Source organism: Gossypium raimondii, chromosome 6 (genome assembly GCF_025698545.1).
Source record: "Gossypium raimondii isolate GPD5lz chromosome 6, ASM2569854v1, whole genome shotgun sequence".
Taxonomy (NCBI): domain Eukaryota; kingdom Viridiplantae; phylum Streptophyta; class Magnoliopsida; order Malvales; family Malvaceae; genus Gossypium; species Gossypium raimondii.
The window spans coordinates 15688392-15710674 of NC_068570.1; the positions used below are offsets into that span (position 1 = coordinate 15688392).

The 22283-nt window shown below is 36.4% G+C and overlaps 2 protein-coding genes across 3 annotated transcripts; both read right to left on the minus strand.

The window, feature by feature from the left end:
- Positions 1–2944: 2944 nt before the first annotated feature.
- Positions 2945–11535, minus strand: LOC105773668 (conserved oligomeric Golgi complex subunit 3). Of its 2 annotated transcripts, XM_012595744.2 has the most exons (25): positions 11349–11533; positions 10885–10968; positions 10691–10798; positions 10490–10534; positions 10327–10401; positions 10112–10207; positions 9870–9947; positions 9600–9685; positions 9413–9479; positions 9240–9302; positions 9044–9145; positions 8845–8949; positions 8658–8750; positions 8323–8411; positions 7931–8150; positions 7427–7513; positions 6314–6430; positions 6172–6204; positions 5822–5908; positions 5676–5738; positions 5301–5417; positions 4871–4963; positions 4436–4561; positions 3515–3615; positions 2945–3407 (listed from the first exon to the last, which is right to left on the minus strand). In XM_012595744.2, the coding sequence occupies exons 1-25, from the start codon at positions 11436–11438 to the stop codon at positions 3278–3280; spliced, it is 2355 nt and encodes a 784-aa protein (XP_012451198.1). In that variant the 5' UTR covers positions 11439–11533; the 3' UTR covers positions 2945–3277. The 2 variants fall into 2 exon arrangements, 1 of the variants encoding a protein (XP_012451198.1); XR_008196961.1 differs by lacking the exons at positions 2945–3407; positions 3515–3615; positions 4436–4561 and adding an exon at positions 5563–5606 and having other exon boundaries at positions 11349–11535.
- A 561-nt stretch (positions 11536–12096) lies between these two features.
- Positions 12097–14642, minus strand: LOC105774595 (DNA repair protein RAD51 homolog). Its single transcript, XM_012597136.2, has 9 exons — positions 14399–14642; positions 13791–13935; positions 13584–13694; positions 13373–13464; positions 13154–13248; positions 12956–13069; positions 12725–12854; positions 12478–12599; positions 12097–12380 (listed from the first exon to the last, which is right to left on the minus strand). Exons 1-9 carry the CDS (start codon positions 14495–14497, stop codon positions 12257–12259), a joined length of 1032 nt encoding a protein of 343 aa, XP_012452590.1. The 5' UTR covers positions 14498–14642; the 3' UTR covers positions 12097–12256.
- Between the last annotated feature and the right edge of the window lie 7641 nt (positions 14643–22283).

Here is a 22283-nt window from a genome sequence, read left to right on the forward strand (position 1 = left end):
TTGGTCAAATGATGAGGATTTTCGACAATTTGAGAATATACCCGACATGCCAGTCTCTTCAGGCCATTTTTATAGAGGTGAATCGAGTTCTTCTAACAGTGAAAGTGACCTTGAAATCGCAATGTTAAGGGAAACCATTGCAACTAGTTTAATGAATCCATATTTGTAAAAACATTTTGTATCATAACCTAATTTCTAGTAATAATGAAACTTGTTATGTCTTATGTTACTATATTTTTTTATTAAAAATCATCCGTTTAGATACTTCAAAATTTGATCCAAGTATAATGTTACTATTTGTGAAAATAATATTTATCATTGTTATAAAAGAATATTTAACTATAAAAAATTAAAAATAATTATCATTTTATCTAATAAATAATTTAAATTGATTATATAATTTACTAAAATATTTATAATAAAATATTGGAAGATACATTTTAATATTTATTAAATGAATTTATAAATTCACATATTTTAATAATTTTAAAAAGTAAAATAATTTAAAAAACTTCTATTATATATCAATTTTAATCTGATGTCTTTTTTATTTTCACCTCATCGCTACAACTACGTTTGAATCCAAACACACACTTTGGGTGGGTTTGGATTAACGATGCGGTGCGGTGCGGTGCGTTTAGTTTACTTTTTGTCTCACGCTACAGTATCGCTAAAGTGTCTAATCTCACCGCCACCGCTGTTTTTACATTAACCACAGGTAAACGTACCGCCCATCCAAGCCTAAGTCTATGTGCATTGATATCACCATAAAGCAATTAGAAAGTGTATTGTCATATTTTGAAAAGTATAGAGATGAAGGCTTTATTTTTAGTATGAATATTACTAAAAGTATTGCACTGGATATGGATATGGATGTAGAGTAGAGGTGCTCATGGGCCGAGCAGCCCGGCCCGGCCCGATGGCCCGCCCAAAATATGGGAGGGTTCAGGTAAAAATATAGGCCCGAAATATGGGCTTGGGTAAAAAAATGAGGCCCGTTTAGAAAACAAGTCGGGCCTCGAGCACCACCACAGCGGCCCACCACATTGACCAATATAATAAATATACTTATTTTTTTAATTTTTTTAATTTTAAAATATTTTAAAATACTTTTTTTATTTTTTATTTTTAAAATACTTTTTTTATTTTTTATTTTTAAAATAAATTTTTGGTGTTTATTAAAAAAATGGGCCGGGTCGGGCCGGGCTCAAGCTTATGAATTTTTTCCCAGGCCGGGCCTGGACAAAATTTCAGGCCCATATTTAGGGCCGGGCCCAGGCTTAGGACTCGGGCCGAAATTTTTTCTGGGCCCAGCCCGGTCCGACCCAGCCCATGAGCACCTCTAATGTAGAGTCTACCCTTCCAACAAAGCGTTGTGTTATTAAAAAAATAATTTGATGAGAATAACCAAGAGGATGAAGAAATTCAGTCGGCTAATGAATTATTTAGAGTTGATTATTTTTTAGTTATTGTAGACATGGAAATTACTTCTTTGAAGAGCATATTTGAGCAACTAAAAATATTTGAAAGTATTTTTGGGTTTTTGTTTGATTCAAACAAGTTAAAGTCATTGGATAAAAAGGAATTGAGAGAATATTGTGCTACATTTCACTTTACCTTTTCTCATGGTGATTCATCATATGTTGATTTAAATGATCTTTTCTTTGAATTGAAAGTCTTGTAATTTACTTTACCGAAAGAATTAATGTCAACCATTGAAATTCTTGAGTTTTCAAATCTACAAATTGCTATCCGAATGTTTCAATAGCTTATAAATTTTTTTAATGGTCCCTATGATGATGAAAGAAAATTTTCAAAGCTAAAATTAATCAGAACTTACTTGAAGTCGTCAATGTCACAAGAACGGTTGAATGTCCTGACAATTTTATCAATTGAGAAAGATTCTTTTTGGAAAACATTGATGTTAATGTTATCATTAATGATTTTGCATCTCGGAATGCTCGTAAAACCCATTTTTATGATTTTTTATGTTTTTGTAGTTGATGACATAGGAGCAGATTGAATGAAAAATATTTTTTTAAAAATTTTGTTAGAAAATATATTATTTGCTTAATGTAATAAAATGTATTATTTTAATGAAATTACTAATATATGTTTTTATTTTATTAGATTGCATTTTATATTTTTTTAAAAGGATCCCCAACAATTTATTGTTTTGCTTAGGGTATCATGAATTTTACTTGATCAGACTTATGAGCATAAGTTTTTTTACGTACCATATAACACACAGCGAGATTAGGGCCGTACTAATGAAAAAGTCCAAAATTTTCCTTTTAGTTGTAAATGGAAGTTGCCAGTAGGGCTGATTACATGAACAGAAATAAAATGAAAATTTGCGGCCGGTTGCTTTTTTTTCTGAGAGAGAGAGAGAGAAGGGCAGTACCAATAAAATTAATTATGAAAGCGGGGGGAAGCAAACAGTAGAGTTGATTTGATGAACAGAAATAAAATGAAAATTTGCTGCCAATTTCTTAAATTGGCAATAGTCTTAAATTTCGGCCAAGGAAAACCTTCCGCAACTTATCAAATAAACAAGTGGTTTAGCTAAATCTTCCCCAATGCCCACTTGATTTCCAATCATTATATAATGAAAAATCTTTTGGAGAGTACTTTTTAAAATTATAAGTGCATATTTATCAAAATAAGTAATTATGTATATGATTCTTAATAAAACTTACATACAAGTGAAGTCCAATTACTTGGAAGATTCTCATTTCCTCTTAGATGTGTACCCAACAAACATAACGTAAAATACAATCTTATTTCCTTTTCAGTTAGACATTGTATAAGGTAATATTTTTAAGCATCCCATAATTGGAATGGACCAAATAGTTACATAAGGTTATAATATAAGCAACGTTAAAGCTTATATGTAAGGAAGGGGCATGAGAACCCGAGGGGAGAGAATTTTGTACCATTCAAATTTGTAAAGATAACGCTACCTGTTTTCTTATTACTTCCAGGGGTGAATAACCAGAAAGAAATGTATGAACCGAAAATATTAACTTGAATGAAAAATATGATCGACAATCACTGCCAAGATAATAAGAACTGAACTTTATGCTCTTGGTCTTGGGGCAGGCAAAAAAGATATGGACTTACCAAAATGAATGTTCGGAAAATTAAACCATCTTACGTAACCTTTTTTTTTATCTATCAATATAACCTTATGAACAGACTGAACCACGATATCGCCAAAAATTACTGAAAAGAGTTTGGGTTGAGGAAAAATACTTGAATAAGCTTCACTAGCTCCCTAGAGGAGATTGTCGAGTTGTGCTTCCAGTTCTTGTATGTTCACCATGTTGATGGTGCTTTTTTCATCTGGAGAATACTCGGTTTTTAAAAGGGATTGAACTTGAATATGGGCTTCCACAATATTCGTCCTGCATAAATAAATAATCCAAATTATTTGAAACTTGCTTCAATATTGTCTACCATGTGCTTAAAGATTATATAGAGTTATGGTTTTAAATTTGGGACGGTATCTTACTTAATTGGTTTGAAAAGAATTGTTCTTGTCGATGGGTTCTGTAAATAAAGCTTCATCTTTGCTATCACCAGTGGAAGTTCTTGCTGAATAGCTGAATTTACCTGTTATATTATATATATAAAAATCATCAGTTAGTAAATCTAAACTTTGAAAGCATAACTAGATTTGTCACTAAGGGTGTGCTTCGTTTGGGTGGAAAAGTGGAAGGATGAAAGGAGGGAGTGGAAAAGTGGAAAGAAAATCAATTTTGAGTGTACTTCGTTGGGAAGAAAAGTGAGAGGAAAGAAAATAGGAGGGATATCATTTTCCATCCTAATGCATAAAAATCAATCCTTCCAAACTGGAATGATAAGTCGAGAGAAAATGAGAGAGGTGTATGTTAGTTCAAAATTATCCAACTCTACCAAGCAATAGATGAAAAAAAAAAGGTTGCATTTTCTTTCCATTTTTCCATCTCTCCTACCATGCACACCTATGGAAAGAAAAATTATGCTTTCCATCTTCTAGTTTTCTACCCCTTCAATTTTCCATCTTTCCAATTTTCTTTCCACTCTACCAAGCAAAACCTAAGAGCTTGGTATATCTTGACACACTCTAACTATAGAGATTTTTACATAGATGCAACAGTTATATGAATCTGCCTCCATTCTTCCACACCAGGAGCTGCTTCATGATTGTTATAATCCAGATTCCCGTGGCTAGAGTTTTTTACATCAAGGCTTTCCAATATGTATAAATTCATACAGATTCATGCATTACTTTTTTTTATGAAAAACGCATGCATTACATTTATATAATGTTTCTTTGTGCGTGTGCATGCATACATTTTTCTAACTAAAAACAATGACAAGTTTTCAAAAACCAAAGCAAACTGTAACCTAAAAATAGGCTGGCAAAGCATGAATTAAAAATGCAACGCACCTTTTGCACAAGTTCAGCCACCTTTTCTGGCGCAGCAAAGGCTTGTTCTTTGAGTGGCTTGGCCATAACTGAGTCTACTTTTTTATTCTGAGTACTAGAAGATAATGCAACTTTTACGGCTGTCACCTATAGGAACAAAATAAAGCCTTAGACAATTAGTCATACATCAAAGCAGAATAAATTCCATTACCATCAGAGCTATGATCTGATTCAAAGAAGAATATAAAACAAGGTGTTCAGCTAAATATCACATGGCGAGCTGAAGAAAACAGTCATATACAAACCCGAATTTCTATCATTTCAACCGTTATTAGGTACTTTTTAAACTGCTCCAGTCAAAGGGATGTCTTATTTTACCAGCTAGTGATATCTACACTTACAAGAATCTTATATTTTAAGTTGTTAAAAGATCAATCAAGAAGAGAAAAGATGGACCTTGGTAACAAATGACAGCATAGGATCCACAATTTGCTTAGTGACTGCCATAATAAACTCCTCGCAAGTTGCTTTTAAACTTTTCTCCAGCTCCTGAACATTAATGAACATATAACATGTGTTATACTATTGATGGCAAAGTAGATTTCCCAGTATCAATCACTAAAAGGGAAAGAAAAGAGGGAAGGGGCAGTGGAGTTTGCAGGACAAAACATAAATAGTTTGCCAATACTTAATAGTTCAGGGACAAAAGATAATTTCATTTGTTCATTTTAGTAAACCTTTCACAAAGTATTTAATTTCTTGCCTCCTAATCCCTGAACATTGATGTGTTTGATTGTAGATTATTTTCAACAACATGCACTTTGGTGCATTCCACTTCAACTCATTGAGGACTGTAAGTAAATTTATCAACAGGTAAAATGCTAACCTTCTTGGCATCTACTTGACTTTCCAAAACACGGGGAGATAAGGTCCTTGCTAATGATGTTGATCTAGTCCAGTCAAATAATGAAGCCTGACCTCTAAGTATCCGTCGCAGATGCTCCTATCAAAGGAATTTTGAAACAAGCATGTCAAAGAAAGGTAAAGATGAATGACCTGTTCAAGATGGATAAAAGCTGAAGATTTAACCATCCAAACATCAAAGAAATCTTAAGTAGAATAATAGCTCTTATTTGTCTTCCCAGTACCTTCTAAAACTCAAAAGGAGCTTCAGCTTAAAAATGCTAAAGAGCTGGAGAAGATTGTAAACATCAAGTAGTGCATTTAAGTTAAATAGTAATTTAGACTTGGAGAAACTTACCAGCACATGAGAGAAATCAAGTTCTTTGTGTGTAACGGAAAATTCTATGTCAAATGGTGCTATCTGTAAGGCCAAAAACTCATCCTATTAACTAACAATTGAAAGACCAGAAGAAGAGACAATAAGAGAGGAACAAAAAAGATAACCTGTTCCCTTAATATCAGAAGATGCTTTATAAGGAAGAGCTGTCCTTCCATTGGTGTTGATCTCTTTGTAATTAGTTTGCTTGCTTTCTAGGTAAAATTGAAAGATTAAAAGAGGGAAAAATGAAAACGGTTAGAAATCCAACCAAGCTCATCGCATATTTGAGAACACATCAACATGGTAAAGAATGAATAAGCCTGTCAACTTCTTCATAGAATGGATAACGTGATTGAGTTAAAATTTTTAATCCAAGCTTATCCACGTATAGAATGCATCATTCTATAGCATGAACATGTTTATAAAAGCAAAGAACTTAAGGCCTAGAAAAGTAACTGTTACCCAGCTCACTTACTTGGATAGAGTCAGAACAAACTTCTAAAGCTTCCTGAGAAAAACAGCACAAATTAAGTTTTTAACAGAATATGCAAAAGGGAAAACTGTATTAATTGATATAAGAAACTGAACAAGGGTGATTATTGAAAGACTCAAGGCACCTGCGCCAAGCCAGTAAAGACTTCTGATTCCAAACAACGATACAATTTTGAAAGAATAGATACAGTTTTCTCTAATGGTGGATACCAAGTTTTGAACACATCTGGATTTGCATCAGCCTGCAGGAAAAAAATATTAACACAGATAGAAGTGTTAATTTCATGTAATTACATTTCCCAAAGGGGAAAACATAAAATTAAATTCAAGCAAACATGATCAATGTGATACTAATCTGGCCAATATCAATCTCCAGATATGTCAAAGCTGCAGACACTACATACTTCACTAAATGCTTACACTTACAAGTCTGCAAGTAGGTTTTGGATATGCATGTTTGCTAACCAACTAGAACAACCCACACTCAACACCAGGGATTTAAATAGCGGTCTGTTACCGAAATAGAGGCCGTTATATAGCGGTAGTGGCACCGTCCGAAACCGCAACTGCCGAAACCGCTATTATATTTTACAATACGTTGTGTGAATTTTTTTTAAAATTCACGACCACGATACCCGCAATGACCGCAATAGCATCCGTTATGTCCACAACCGCGATAAACGCAATGCGACCAAACACGCGGCCGCGACCGCAATTTAAATCCCTGCTCAACACATGCAGATCCAATACAACAGCAACAGGATGACGAATTTGTTCCCATTCAGCATGAGACACCCAATATGCTAGTTTTCCCATTTCAAGTTACAACTTACAATATTATAGGAAAAGCACTCACTCCAGACATGTCACATGTACATATCACACATGCTTCTTTCATTCAAGGAATTGAAACAATGGGGCTGCAAATCCATGTATTATTGCTAGGGTGTTGGGTAATGTGACAACATAAATTAAACAGACACAAACATATAGCGAAACACTTAAGTCTGAGCAGAAAAGGAAGCAAATGAAGTAACACAAATTTAAGGAATCAAGTTAGGTTTTATGATTATAGTTACGAAGATCATAGACACAAGGGTCTAAATTAGAATCAGTAACATTGACTTGCAGGAGAAATTAGCTTGCCAATTTGAAAATTTTCAAACAAATATGAATATTTAAGACACATAATCAATTATCTTTAAGCCGGGATAAGGTAAGAGTGATAGTGAACTTACAGAAGCAGTTTCTGTCTTCACATCTGCAGTATGCTGCAGCTTTGCAGGGTAATCCAGGTCTTCATCAAATGGTATATAATTTGCAATCTGTGTAAGAAAGAAGACAATGATGCAACTAAAATCAACATATATGGGAGAAAGTTCAGTGTTGTGATGTGTGGCATTTTCCCAGTCATGCACACTCCAAGTGAAAAGCACAAGATAATCACTCCCAACATTGTAAGCATGGAATGCAACTCTTAACAAATTTCTCCTTCAATCTAAAATGATGGGCAACTAAAGCAATTTGTGCTTTCAACAACTCAGAGGGAAGTCACTGGCAATCACTTGATTTTCAGTACGAATCTACCAGATGGGCAAACCAAGATTTCATTTCCAATCAACTACCACAAACATCAAGGAGCAGAAAGACTACTATGCTCAATAAGGTAAAGAGTTGGTAGCTTCCATCGATTTATGAGATGCACACAAAGAGACATATAGATACGTAAGCAATAAACGGACCTCATCACGGATATGAGTTCGAGCACGAAAGGTCAAGCGTTCATGAATGTCTGCCAAAATTCTTTCTAATGTAGGGCGTAATCCGGCCAATGACTCACTCCTTCGGCTAAGCTGTTCTCCCAAGACTTCAACTTTGAGGATATCAACCAGCTCACAAAGAAAATCAACATTTGTTTCATGAATGAGTCTTGGACGCAATGTATCATATAAGTATGTAGACCTGCAATCAAATACGACTTAGTAACACATGCAAAAGATTTATTCTTAAGTCAAACTCTGTAATATTATTTGGATTGATTTCCATAAAGCATCACAAAGCCGTGTAGTAAGGAAACAAAATGAAAATAGAACCAAGGAAAGAAAGCTCTACAATTTAGCAACAAGGAACTTACAGAGGATCTATTAATGGTGCCAAACTTGAAACGTCCTCTGAAGAAGAAGGGAAAAAATGATCAAAGAGTTGATGCTCAAGTTGACAGACCTGCAGTCATGGCAACATGTAGGCCCCAGTTAATAAAGAAAGTATTTGTCTCTTCAATTTACAAACACCAGCGTAAGTAAAAACTTAAAGATTCAGGCTAGATTTTACTGTGTCTAATGCCACCAAACATATAAAACATGAAAAGAGTGCATGACTCAAGTAGCAAGTTTTGCTTCAGTCGATCAGAAGTTCCAAGAACCATAATCGTATTCAGGTACTAACTTAAGGACAGTTAGTTTACGATACCTGCATTAGGTAAGCACATCCTGATCTAGTCAACGAAGGCAAACCCTCTTTCTTGGCAAATTCAGATATTCGCTGATGCGCTATGCCTTTTATCTGAAAAAGAATATATTCACAGATACATTAAGAATTTATTTGAATGCTACATTAAGTGGTGTACAAAAGTGGCAGTAATATAAAATTCACTCACCAAAGAAAGGCGCTGTTCACAGTACAATTTATGGCATTCTGCAAGAATATGAACATATTCTTTCCTTGATGCTCTGCTTTCAATTTCTTCTAATACTGGCTTAAGCTGCAAATGCTTAAAACTGTTAATGATATCGGCTGAAAGAGAGTCATATTTCTTCACATGTGAGAGCTTTCAGACCAGAAAAGGAAATCATTACCTCACTAGCAGCTGCCTTGAATCGGATATAAATTACAGATGCCTCAACACCCTCAGAAAGAGATGCTTTGTTGCCACCACTGCTCTGAATTGCTGTCTGAACCTGATGAAAGAAGAACAACCATTTTGGGAGGCATTAATCCATCCATAAAAGCATACTTATGCACGTAAATTTGACCTAGAGGTGGATAATTTACCTGAGAAGAAGCCCTTTTGAGAACAGAAAGTACATGGGAGCGGATCAGACCCAGGGCTCGAGACTGTAAAAGTAGGTTTCTATATATTTTAGTAAAAGAAAAAAGTCTATTTATACGCATGCATTTCATCCACTTAGCAAAACAATCCATAGATTGTCAACATAACTCCTTACCTGGAGTTGACGGAATTTTAGCAAATATACACTTGATTCTGCATATTGTGGATTATTTTCAACATACCTACAATGACGAAAAATTCAATATGATAAGAAACTTTTATTAAATTTGCTCATCAGGGGACAATTATTAAACAATTGTTGACTAGTTTGCAAAGTTGGACTAAGTTCAAATGTAACTTACGATATGCACTCATCAAGCCGTTTAAGAAGTGGGAGAAAGTTTGCATTCCCAACATTCATGTTTGGAGAATAAAAGTTAGAAGTAACCTGTACACAAGAGGTTAAATTACAAAAACCATGAATTTCGGACTTATTGGACTGACAGCAATTCAACATGACCCTATATATATTAACATAAATCCTAAAGGATAATAGGCCATAAACCAAGACAAAAGCAATATATAAATTCAAAGTAAATCGATCTCTAGTTAAGATAGCATTCAAACCTTACATTCTCCAACTCATCAAAATACTTGAGCTTACTGCGAAGTGCTTCAGCAAACTCAATCAGCTTTTGCTTCTCCATTACCTGCAATAAAGAACAAGCTAGTGATGCAATCAATCGACTAACTTAAACCAAAATTTTCCATCCCACAGAGAAGTGGATTACAGCCAACAAACATAAAGCCCAAAGTGAAAAGCTAGAAACAAAAAGATGGAACCAAATTCCAAACCATACAAAAAAAATCATACCAATCGATCACAGGCATCATGAAGAGTTTTAGTTTTTGTTGCTACTGCTTGGTGTTGCATCTGTAGTTCATTAAAAAGATCTAAGGTCTCATCCACCTGCACAGAAGTATACTTCTAGCTTAGAAATCATGAGGAAAAGATAGATCTAACTTAATAAATAGCCAGCAAAGCAAATGATAGAATACACAGAGATATAAAACAGATCATGAACGTACTTGTCGAAGTATATCATCACAAGTCTGTATGCGATCTGTCAGAGTATTAACATAGTGCTGATATTTCTCCTCAGTCTAAGAGAACCAATTTAGATAAAATAAACAAATATTCAACAACATTGTCCAAGGAACGTATATGTTGCAACAAGATATGACTACTAACCTCGGACCTCATGGCCGATTCAAGATCTGTGAACCATTTATAGAACTGTACAGAATAGGAAAAAGAAGCAAATGCTTTGGATCAAAATTAATCAATTTCATAACCCTAGTAGAATTAGAACATTAGAACAACAAACTAATGTAACAATCCACGTAAGATTAGATTCCAACTCAAACAAGACACATAATAAATCTGATTTACCTGATTTGTATTAACCAAAATTGCCTCAATAGCTCCAGAATCTCCAAAATTGTTATCCTTTGTAGAAACAGACAAGCCAGCATCTTGCCCAGAGGTTCGCTCTTGAGCCTACAAGAGCACGTTCCAAACGTCTTTCACCAAAATATCCAAAATGCAATTAAAAAAAGTAAGCAACAAGCAACAAAATTACTCACCAAATTTGCCGGAAACGGCCTTTCCGCAACTGCATGAGATAGCATCAGTATTGCTCCTTGCTGCTGCTCCGTCAGAGGCGCATTCTACACACAAATCCAAAATAAAGAAATCAAATTAAGCAAAAAAAAAAAATCTAAAATAGCGCATTCAGTTCCACAACACAGATCCGATCTTCAAACTAAAAATTTTTTAACTCTTCCGAATTATTAATAATATAATGACATTTTACTCCAAAAAAATAATGTGATAACATTTCGGTTACAATTACGGCTCCTGTTAGGAGATCGGATCTTATGATTGCTACATTTAAAGATAAAGAAATCAAACTCAGGAGAAATGAGTTGAAAGTTTTTTAAGTTCATTGAGATCCAATTAAAGCAGATCTAAATTAGGAGAGGTTCAAATCGGAAAGTTGAAGGCAAACGATTACGAGTTGGAAGAGTAAGTACAGAAGAAAGAGAACCTGTTCCCAAGTAGAAGCGAAGTTGTAGCCTTTGGAAATGGCTCCAGATTTGGGGAGGTTCGGAGGTGTTGCTGCTGGATTTGTAGCCATTCTTTTTTTCTTTTTTGTGTTCTGTTTTGTTTTGGGGAGTCTGGTTCTGATGGACCAGACGGACCTTTAGCTATTTGCTCATTAAACGACGCTACTAATTGAATCTAACGCCATTTTAAACCCGGTTGTGGTCTGACGTGGTGAAGCTGATGACCTTTCAAGACGTACTGTTTTCACTTCAACGACGTCGTATTCCATTTTCTATTTTTTTTTTTTCACGTCTTAATTAATCTCTTACACCAATAAGGGAAAAAAGGAACTAAATAGTATGCAATTAAAAATCAAATTAGTTAATTCAATTGATTTAACCATTTTAAAAACATTAATTAATAATAACTAAGAAAATTTCATAAATAAAATAAATTTTCAAGAAGTTTATATTTACAAAAATCAAAGATGAAAATACCCCCAATTTATTGTTAAAAAGTCAAATAAAAATTAAGAAAAGTATATTTACAAAAATATGGTTTTATTGATTTTTAACTAATTTTTTACAAGTTTTGTGTTGTTGGCTAAATGTCCAATTCAATCTTAAAACTTGAAAATTTTGTTTTTTAAGGTTGATATACACTTCAGTTCAGTTTCCTGTTTTATTTTTTATAGGAGTAATAACATGTTCCATATACAGACGAAATGAGCGGCAAGACTTTGTAACGGATGCTTCCAATTTTTGGCAAGCTTCATTGCAAAGAAAGAAAATAGCAGAGTTTTGGGATTTGCTCATTAGCGGAAGCAGGTGGCTACAAAATAACATATTGATTGATCAATTAAAGGAAGCTTTGCGGCTACTTGTTTGGAAAACATTGAGCTGAAACAGCTCAGTCTTTAACATCAGCTACACCTCCTGGAGAAATCTGAAATCGAGCTTCAGCCTCGGCCAAGCAAGGTGAGCTTATTATTTTACAAATACGTTCCTCCCCTCTTCCCTTCCGAACAGCCAGTCTATTGTCAATGACAAGCTTATAGTTAGTAGAAGCTTTCGAAGAAGAGTAGTTGGGAGAAAAGGGAAAAACTAGGCCTTCCAGTTTCAATAACAAACCTTGTTGTGGAAGCATGAGCCATGATGTTACCACCAATAGGCTTAATTTGAGGACCGGCGAAGATTGCTGAACCATCCACTTGAGCAACTACTTGGTTCGTAATTACAACAGCCACGCCAAACTACAGTCACACAAAATGCACATAAAAACATGATAAATACAAGTGAAAATACAACTGTAAGAGTCTCATAAGCAAGAAAGCAATTCATTGCTTAATGCAACTAAAGATGTAAAAAAGCCTCCAACCTCATCTGCCAATTTCTGAAGGCTCCTGAGGAACTTCGCAAGATGCATTTGTCGGGCAGAGAGTTCACCCCTCCCAGTAAAATCTGTTCTATAGAGGGCAGTAGCACTATCAACTATCATAAGCGCAAACCTATAAAAGAAGTCCATCAAATGATCAACCATGTTACCCAACTATATTAGAGATAATTCCTCTTGATAGGGTCAAGCAAAGGAACTTTTTTTTATCAATACCTTGTTTCCACCATCATTGAAGCTGCTTCAAGTAAAAGCCTAGACTGATGGTCAGTGTTATATGCTCTAGCATAGGCCACGTTCTCCAATACATCAGCACCATTCAGTCCAAACCTGCAACATTCAACAACAGAGTTAACTATCAATGCTATCACATAGCATGGCAGTACAGTCCTTATCATAGTAGCCACGAATCACCTCTCCGCTATCTGTAATAGTCTTTGTGGTCTGAATGTCCCTTCAGCATCAATGTACATTGCTTTTCCCTCACCACCTCCTTGATCTAATGGAAGCTGAAATATCATAGAAATTTAGAAGCAGGCCAAATGCACTTACCATTATGTTAGGCAGAAAAAGTATGTGCAACATATACATGAGTTGCAAGAAAACTCTGTGAATGAAGAGAAGAGGTCTTACTTGGCATGTCACACATAATGTGTGACAAAGCTGTGTCTTTCCCGAACGGAACTCACCATATATCTCGGTAATGGACCCAGTCTCGATTCCACCTGTTATATAGAAAACCAAGTGAGCGTGTAATGATACATACAATTAATTTACAGTTCATATAGTGAATTTTAACTGAGTGTTAAAGAGTCGAAGTCAAGATACATAAGAGCGTATGTACCTTCCAAAATTTTATCAAGTTCACTTGACCCAGATGTTATCTGAATTATCTCCAACCTTTGAGCATGGAGCTGGCTAGCACTGGTGAAGCCCAAGGGAACCAATTTGGAAGCTGTCAAGCACCAGAGAAGACTTAAAAACTTCTTTTAATTTCAAATCAATTTACAAGATTATAGTGAACAACATAATTATGGAAACAGCAGCATACCGGCTTCCATAATCTTGTCAACTTTAGCTTCACTGATTCCTTTGATCTGAAGAAGATCTTTCCTTGGGGTATAAGCAACAGATTCAACCGTACAAAGACCAGCATCCTTGAGCTTCTTTACGTCCAGGGCTGCAATGCCCGATGCCTTCAATTGAATATAAAAATATATATAAGAACAAAATCCAAAAGTATAACTTAAGCCCGATATACTAGAGAATTTATATTTTCAATGGCTTACAGTATAACAAAAAAGCAGTTAATACAATCTCCATCTACTATGGTTCAAAGTTGACAAGAAACCCTAACAGAAAACTTCCCCACCTAATCAGCAATCGAGAAAATATAACCCATCTACTACGATCTCATCTAATTAGGTAAAAGGGAAAGAAAAAAAAAACGAAATTGGAAAGAACCCATGGTGGAAATATAACCCATTTTCGTTTTTGGAATCCTAGAAAAAGAATTCACTATGATTTCTTCTCAAAAAGGACCAATCAGGAAAAGGAACATCATTTCGGGAACTTAGAAAAAAACCCACATAGAAAAGCGTCTTACTTTCGAATACAATGGAACAAAAAGCGAAATATAGTAGATTATTCTTATTTGACCTGAAGCTGCTCAACAGGGAAGGGACCGTGCTGCATTTCGTCAAGCTCCTCTTGTTGCTGCTGTTGTTGAGCCATCTTTGGGTTTCTCTGCTGCTCCATTTTGTCGCCGAGTATACCAAGTACCAAAGCCCAGATAAAAGGAGAGGGTTCAACACTGAACAGGAGAAAGGAAATAGAAGGGAGAGAGAAGTGAGGGAGGGAAAGGAAATATTTTGAAAGGAGATGGAAGGAGCGCCAAAAGATCACATTGGAGGCTTGTCTGGCAAGTTTGTAGCTTGTGGGGTGCAATTGAATGTGGCTAATGGCCCAAAAAGAAGTCTTCAATTTGATTTGGATATGCTTCCCTGAAGGAAATGAAGGAGCCCACCACGCAGCAATAGCACAAGTGTTTAAAGCAGCCCATTTCTTGTTTATGAATGGTGCGTTTGCCAGATTCCATTGGTTTTGCTGATAGAGCCTAATTTTATATTTAGTAGTATAACAGTTACCAAAAAAAGCCTTTTTTTTAAAAAATTATCAAAATGGTCTCATTATTTAATTATTTATCGGAATGGTCCATTTTCCGGCAAATCGCGTCCACATCAGCGCGATGTCAGGGGACGCACCAGGAAATCGCGTCCACGTCAACAACTCGCGCTGACGTGGACGCGATTTCCTGAGCCACATAACGCGCTTCGTGGGATGCGATTTTTTCGCTTTTTCCACGTTAGGTTTTTTCGGCTTTTAGGGCTTAGGGTTCAGGCTTTTTAGGGTTTTTAGGTCTTGGAATAAATAATTTCGAGTTGACGTTTCTGATCAAATAGTATAAAATCGCTTCTAACAGGATGCTATTTGAGAAGAATTTGTGAAATCGCGCCTCGTGGACGCGCTTTTGCTACAGTAGGTCATGGAAGAAATAATTTTTTTTGACGTTTCTGAGCAAATAGTATAAAATCGCTTCTAGCAGGATGCTATTTGAGAAAAATTTGTAAAATCGCACCCTCGTGGACGCGCTTTTGCTACAGTAGCATGTTTGGGCTGAGGCTATAAATTAAGCAGAAAATGTTCTCAGAATGCATAAGTTACAGTAGAAACAATTTAGAGAGGCTAAGAAGGTTAGAGTTTCAAATATGAGTGAACGTATTAGTGTTGTTATTTACTACGATGGTGAGGTTTGCCACACCGAGAATGGTGTTGTTTTTTGTCGGAGAATACGGTCGTTGGTTTTAACGAACATAGATTTGATGAACTTCGTAAAAGAATTAGGCGTAAAATTTTCGGAACGACGCCAATGAAAGTTTTGTCTATCACGCATCGATTTTGTTCTTCTGTGGATCCGGTGACATATGACTCGTTCGACATAAAAGGTGCTCGTAGCTTGGAGGCAATGGTGCAGACTCATCTTGCTAGTGGAGCACATTATATTGAGTTATATGTACAATTTACATCGCCAACTGATGTACTTGCGACCGGTGTTCGAGATGTATACATGACCCCTGGCCGACACTCGGTTAACGGGTTACAAAATACGGAACAACCCATGTTCGGTAGTGGTGTCGAATGCACATCCCCTACAAGACACTCTGTCGGTGGATGGGACATGTACGTCAATGGCTCGACATTTGATGCTGGAAATACGTACTGGGGAACGGCATCAAGTTCTAGTAGGTGGCAATCTACATCCAATTGGGGACGTTATCAAATGCCCAGAAGAAGGGATGACGTACTCCCTACGACGTGAACCGGTGAGGGGACCTCGTACGCTGCAAATGATTGTGGGTTAGAAAATGACTCTGATGTGGATCCACCTAGAGAGCCCGGGCCGGATGGTGCAGAAGTTGGCTTATTTTCTGAACTGGAGCCTATTCCAACAGAACCTGAAGATGCTGAAAGGAGTTCAGATGAAGAAGAAAATCTACGATTCAGAGCATACTCACCTCCAGCCCACATGCATAATGTCGATCTGTCCGCAAATGATGCGTTAGAGTTTCCAGATCTACCACACCGGTTGCATGATAGTACAAGTTCGGGGGTAGATTTCGGTGAATTTGAAGTTGGTAATCAGTTTACCAATAAGGATAGTTTTATTGGTGCTTTGAAACAACATAGCATCAAAAACGGCGTTAATTACCACGTCGTTAAATCCAAATCTGATAAGTTTGAGGCGAAGTGTGCGGTCCAAGACGGCACATGTTCATGGAAAATCTACGCCTCTTTAAAGAAAATGACAGGGTTGTGGAAGATTAAAAAGTATAAAGGTCCACATACATGTGCTGCAGGTATAGTATTGACAGTTTCTGAATAATACTTTTATTATACAATATTGCATTATTTAATGTACTCGGTTTATAGGTGTTTCACAAGATCATCCCAAGATGGATTCAGCTATGTTAGCTAGCTTGAATCGCCCACAGAAAGCAGATCCGGGACTTGATCTTGGGTGTTAATTGCCAATATCCGTAGCCAAATGGGGTACATGCCCTCTTACCGCAAGGCTTGGATAGCTAAGCCAAAGGCGTTGGAGAAGATGCATAGTGGGTGGGACGCCTCATATAATGAAATATGGCAGTGGTGTTAGGTGCTAGAAAGATACGTCCCAGGTGCCATCACAGACCTTGGAACGGAACATGCGTACTACAACGGCCGATTGCTACGTGGATGCCAAGTGTTCAAACGCCTGTTTTGGACTTTTAAGTAATGCTGAGATGCATTTCTATACTGCAAGCCGTTGGTACAAATTGACGGTACATTTATGTTCGGTAGGTATACTCATCGGCTATTGCTTGCAGTGGCACAGGATGGCGATGGGAGAATTCTTCCAATTACATTTGCAATAACACCGGGGGAGTCGTCTGATGATTGGAATTTCTTTCTCTCTAGGTTAAGGAAGCATGTGTGCCCCCAACCTGATATCTATGTTATTTCAGATCAGAGCGCCGGTATACTAGCTGCATTTGATCGATAGGGAAGTTTATGGAAACGCACACACCATAGATATTACCTAAGACACGTTGCTTCGAACTACTACAGGCAATATCCATCTAAGAGCGAACGACGACAAGTGACCAACATGGGTATTTAATCTATATCTGTGTTATTTCATTTGTCAATTTGAATTAGTTTTATTGGTAGAAGTGGTATAAATTATTCACTATGATCTTATATTGGCAGGGTATGAAATAAATAAAGATTGTTTTCACGAGATGTTGGCAATTTTACGTTCAATTAACGGAGAAGGGGCGGACTACCTTTGTAACATACGTTTCGAACAGTGGGCACAATCATACGACGGCGGCCTACGATATGGCCATATGACGTTGAACTTGGTTGAATGCATCAATTCTGTTCTTAAAGGAACGCGCCATCTACCGATAACATCGGTTATGCGAGAGACATATTTTCGTTTGGCGGCGCTATTTCCAAAATGAGCAGCAAGTTATGCAGGCCAGATGCAGGGAGGACATGTATGGTGCAGTAAAATAGTTCAATAAATTAACAAGGCCAAGGCGAGGGAAAACACAATGCACATTGTGTGTCACGATCGAGACAATTTATGGTTTCGCGTGACAGAGTTTAACAGACTGCACCAAGGTGTTGTTGGCGGGCAATATCGTGTACCCTTGCGAAATAGGACTTGTGACTGTGGGATGTTTGATGCACTTCGTTATCCATGCGCGCATGTTATTGCAACTTGTTAGAATCTCCGTCTGGATCCGATGAGTTATGTGGACGAAATGTACAAATTAGAAAACATGTACAACGTCTGGAGACACGTTTTCCCACCGGTCCCAGATGAACGTAAGTGGCCGCCCGTATCTCTTGCTCCTTTTAAGCTGTTATCGGATAGAGAATTACGTCTCAAACCAATGGGTCGACCTTGGTCGACTAGAATACGTAACAATATGGATATCTGAGAAACAGCCAGTCAAACGAAGTTGTACGGATGGTGTAGGAATCCAAGCCATACAAGTCGATCATGCCCTAACCGCAATAGTTAAATGTAATTGTAAAAAAAATTAAGTTTGTGATATTATTAATTGATAAATTGTATTAATGGTTAGTAAAAATTATCAAATTATATAAAATTATTAATTGTTAGTACCAGTCAAAACATTTTTCCAAATCTAACATTATGTGAATGTAAAATTATTAATTGATAAATTGTATTAATGGTTAGTAAAATTATCAAATTATATAAAATTATTAATTGTTACTACCGGTCAAAACATTTTTCCAAATCTAACATTATGTGAATGTAAAATTATTAATTGATAAATTGTATTAATGATTAGTAAATTTATCAAATTATATAAATTATTAATTGTTAGTACCAGGAAAAACATTTTTCCAAATCTAACATTATGTGAAAGTAAAATTATTAATTTAGTTTAGGGTTTTAATTAAATTAGGTTAGGATTTTTAAGTTTAGGGTTTAGGATTTTTAATTAAATTAGGTTAGGATTTTTAATTTAATTAGGTTAGGGTTTTAAGTTAATTAGGTTAGGGTTTTTAAGTTAAGAGGGTTAGGGTTTTTAAGTTTAGGGTTTAAGGTTTTTAATTAAATTAGGTTAGGGTTTTTAATTTAATTAGGTTAGGGGTTTTAAGTTAATTAGGTTAGGGTTTTTAAGTTTAGGGTTTAGGGTTTTAATTAAATTAGGTTAGGGTTTTTAATCTAATTAGGTTAGGGTTTTTAAGTTTAGGGTTTAGGGTTTTAATTAAATTAAGTTAGGGTTTTTAAGTTTAGGGTTTAGGGTTTTAATTAAGTTAGGTTAGGGTTTTTAATTTAATTAGGTTAGGGTTTTTAAGTTAATTAGATTAGGGTTTTTAAGTTAAGGGGTTAGGGTTTTTAAGTTTAGGGTTTAAGGTTTTAATTAAATTAGGTTAGGGTTTTTAATTTAAGGGTATTAAAAGTTAGTAGAATTCTCAAATAATATCAAAATTTCTATTTTATTAGATCAAATAAACTTCTATTTTATTACATCAAATAATATCAAAATATTCAAAATATTTGTACAAATAAATTTAAATCTGCAATCAATGTCTATGCTCGGGGATTCGATTGCCATATGGCGGTAGTCGATGGTTCTGTATTTGGATTCCTCCTTTCTCTAGCTTCCGGCGGCGGTTGTTGTTCTCGCGAGGATTACAGTTCTTCCGGTACGGCATCTAGTTGTCGGACTTGGGACAATGATCCACTTTCAAAGAATAGTGTATATGGAGGTGTTTGCATCACGAACGGCGATGGTGTTTGAAACCCATACGTTGGTGGGGATTGGTAAAAAGGAGAGCTCCCCGACAGCCCCTCTTGCGATCCCTCGTGCGTCGCTGGCCTATACATCGGCAGTCCACTCGGCATATCAGGAAATGGAGCTGAACGGGGCATTTGGCTCCAACCTGCCATAGGACTCGAAAAATGGTACATATAAGGGTTAGGATACATATAAGGGCTAGGAAACGCACCTGACATCATCTGAACAGGCGGTTGCGTGGGTATTATAGGTTGAACTGTTGCGTCGGGTGACAGTGTCGGTGCTCTCGTTGGGCCTGGTGATTGCATGGCCGCTGATGATGAGCCGGATGAATGTCTGGGCCTCGTTGAGATGCTACCTTTGTCGTCTTGTCGTGTTGGATTTAGAGGCCCGCGCATTTCCCTTTCGACACGTATTTGCCGCTGCCTCTCATCTGGCATCAGTAAATACGGCTTGCCATGGATCCTAAACCATGGCATGTATTCTGGAATGCACGCTAACTCCGGAACGCTGATTGGTTCCCGAGTAGGTATATATTCATATCGATCTTCCCACATTTCCATGTACTCGGACCAGTATCTCGTCCAATCCGTATTCAATTGCCGAAGGTCAACTTTGTGTTGATCGTCAAACACCTCAGGATCCACGAGAATCGGTTGTCTACATCCAAACTGTTGTAGCACTCTATCTGTCTGGTGCGACTCCACGGTTGCGTAGTTGATCAACATGACTTTCACGTGCCAAGCTTGTGGATTTTGTAAGAACTCTTCCGGGATTACTGCCCGAATTGACGGATCCTCGTATGGTGTCCATTAAAACTATATGAACATGATAGAAATATTAGTTATATACATAATACTAAATACTAAATACTAAATATCAATCGACTAGCGAATGTATGAAAATATCTATTTTATTCAAAACTTACTTGTGCTTCCGACCGTTGGTCCAATAGAAGCCGTATATCTTCAAGAGAGGACGATAATCGAGCATGACTTGCCGGATGATTCCACTTAATTAAATAATTTTTTAGCATACTTTTATTTTTAAAAATCTACATAATAATTTTAAAATCTAATATAAAATTTAACTCGTTATGAGTGGGAATGTATATGGGTGGTCCACTCGAGGACATAGAAATGGAAAGCGAAATCGTGCCCACGACTGCAGTAGTGACAGGCAACCTTCGGTTTTTGCTCTCCTCGGTCGCGTCTCCCCGCACATCTCCCGATATAACGTTGCCAAGACGGCAGACCCCCAACTCAATTCACCGGCTACTCTAAAATCAACGAGTTTCAGCAGCCATCTTAGATGTATGCGGCTCCGTGACGTGTCGGGCATCAGATAACCTCAAATTAATTGAAGAATATATGCCCGAGCATATCGGATTCTTTCAATTTCGGTTGAATCTTCATCCGAATTAGGGAATGTGTCACGTAACCAGCCTATCTCGATCTTACCTCCCTCCATTTTCTCCAGAATAGCGCCCAAATGTTCATAGCACACCGCCTCCCAATCGCTAGATTGGGCAGACCCGGTGACTGGGCTCCTGTCCACCGGCAATCCCAATTGCAGACTGACATCTTCTAGAGTGATAGTGCACTCTCCACATGGAAGATGGAATGTGTGCGTCTCAGATCTCCACTTCTCGATCAACGCACTGATTAGTTTCGAATCCACCTTGCATCCCCGGCCTACCGTCGCCACGTGCCAAAAACCCGCTTCCCTCAGGTAGTTCTCTACCAACAGTGATGGAGGAGCATGCATATTCCGGATATTGCATTCTAATACCCGATCTACAGACTTTTATAACAAATAAAAAATTAATAATTATCTAAAAATGCATAAATAAAAAATTCTTAAATAATATTTAAAAATTTAATTTAATACTTACCATTTTCATTTGTTCCACCGATATGTGATGCTTATCAAGACGAGTCAATTCTCCGGCCATTGCTAAAATCGTACAAATTTTTACGGTTTAAAAAAAATTAAAAAATATTTTTAAAATGATTTAAAAAAAGGGAGTTAAGAGAAACTTAAGAGGAACTTAAGAGTAACTTAAGAGAATTTTTGAAGGAAATTGAGAGGAAATTAAGAGGAAATTTGAGAGAGGATTAGTTTGTGAAAAAAAAAGGGTGGGGGTATTTATAGTTTTTTTTTACCGTTGGGGGGGCAACGGTCAAATTTTTTATCGTTGGAGCATTGTTCACGCGCGGGTCAAATCGCGTCCACGTCGACAATTGCGGCGCGTGGGACGCGATTCTGGCTGTTTCGACATCGCTGTTGACGTGGACGCGATTTGCAGAAAAATAGAACATTCCGGTAAATAATTAAATAATGGGCCCATTTCGGTAATTTCTTTTAAAAAAAGGGTTTTTTTTGGTAAAATGCCCTAACAGTTATGTATTTTATATTTTAGGAATATTAATTATTATAAAAAGTTTTAGTTTGATAAAATAATTTCTAAACAAGTAACAAAAATTAAAATTAAAATTAAATGATCATATGTATTATGTTAGTCTAAAAATAGTGGTAATTCGATTACTAATATAAATAACAAAAATAAATAAATATTATATACAATTTTATCTAATTATTCGAGTGCATATTTATTGGATTATTTCCTATTTAATATTTAACATATGCTCCTCATC

Coding starts and splice junctions, on each gene's coding strand:
- LOC105773668 (XM_012595744.2), bottom strand. CDS start 11,438: ATGGCTACAAATCCAGCAGCAACACCTCCGAACCTCCCCAAATCTGGA. Junction 9,480..9,599: donor CGGCTTGATGAGTGCATATC/GTAAGTTACATT, acceptor TCGTCATTGTAG/GTATGTTGAAAATAATCCAC. Junction 8,950..9,043: donor TCAAGGCAGCTGCTAGTGAG/GTAATGATTTCC, acceptor AAGCATTTGCAG/CTTAAGCCAGTATTAGAAGA.
- LOC105774595 (XM_012597136.2), bottom strand. CDS start 14,497: ATGGAGCAGCAGAGAAACCCAAAGATGGCTCAACAACAGCAGCAACAA. Junction 12,600..12,724: donor TTCAGAAATTGGCAGATGAG/GTTGGAGGCTTT, acceptor GTGTGACTGTAG/TTTGGCGTGGCTGTTGTAAT. Junction 12,381..12,477: donor GCTCATGCTTCCACAACAAG/GTTTGTTATTGA, acceptor CATTGACAATAG/ACTGGCTGTTCGGAAGGGAA.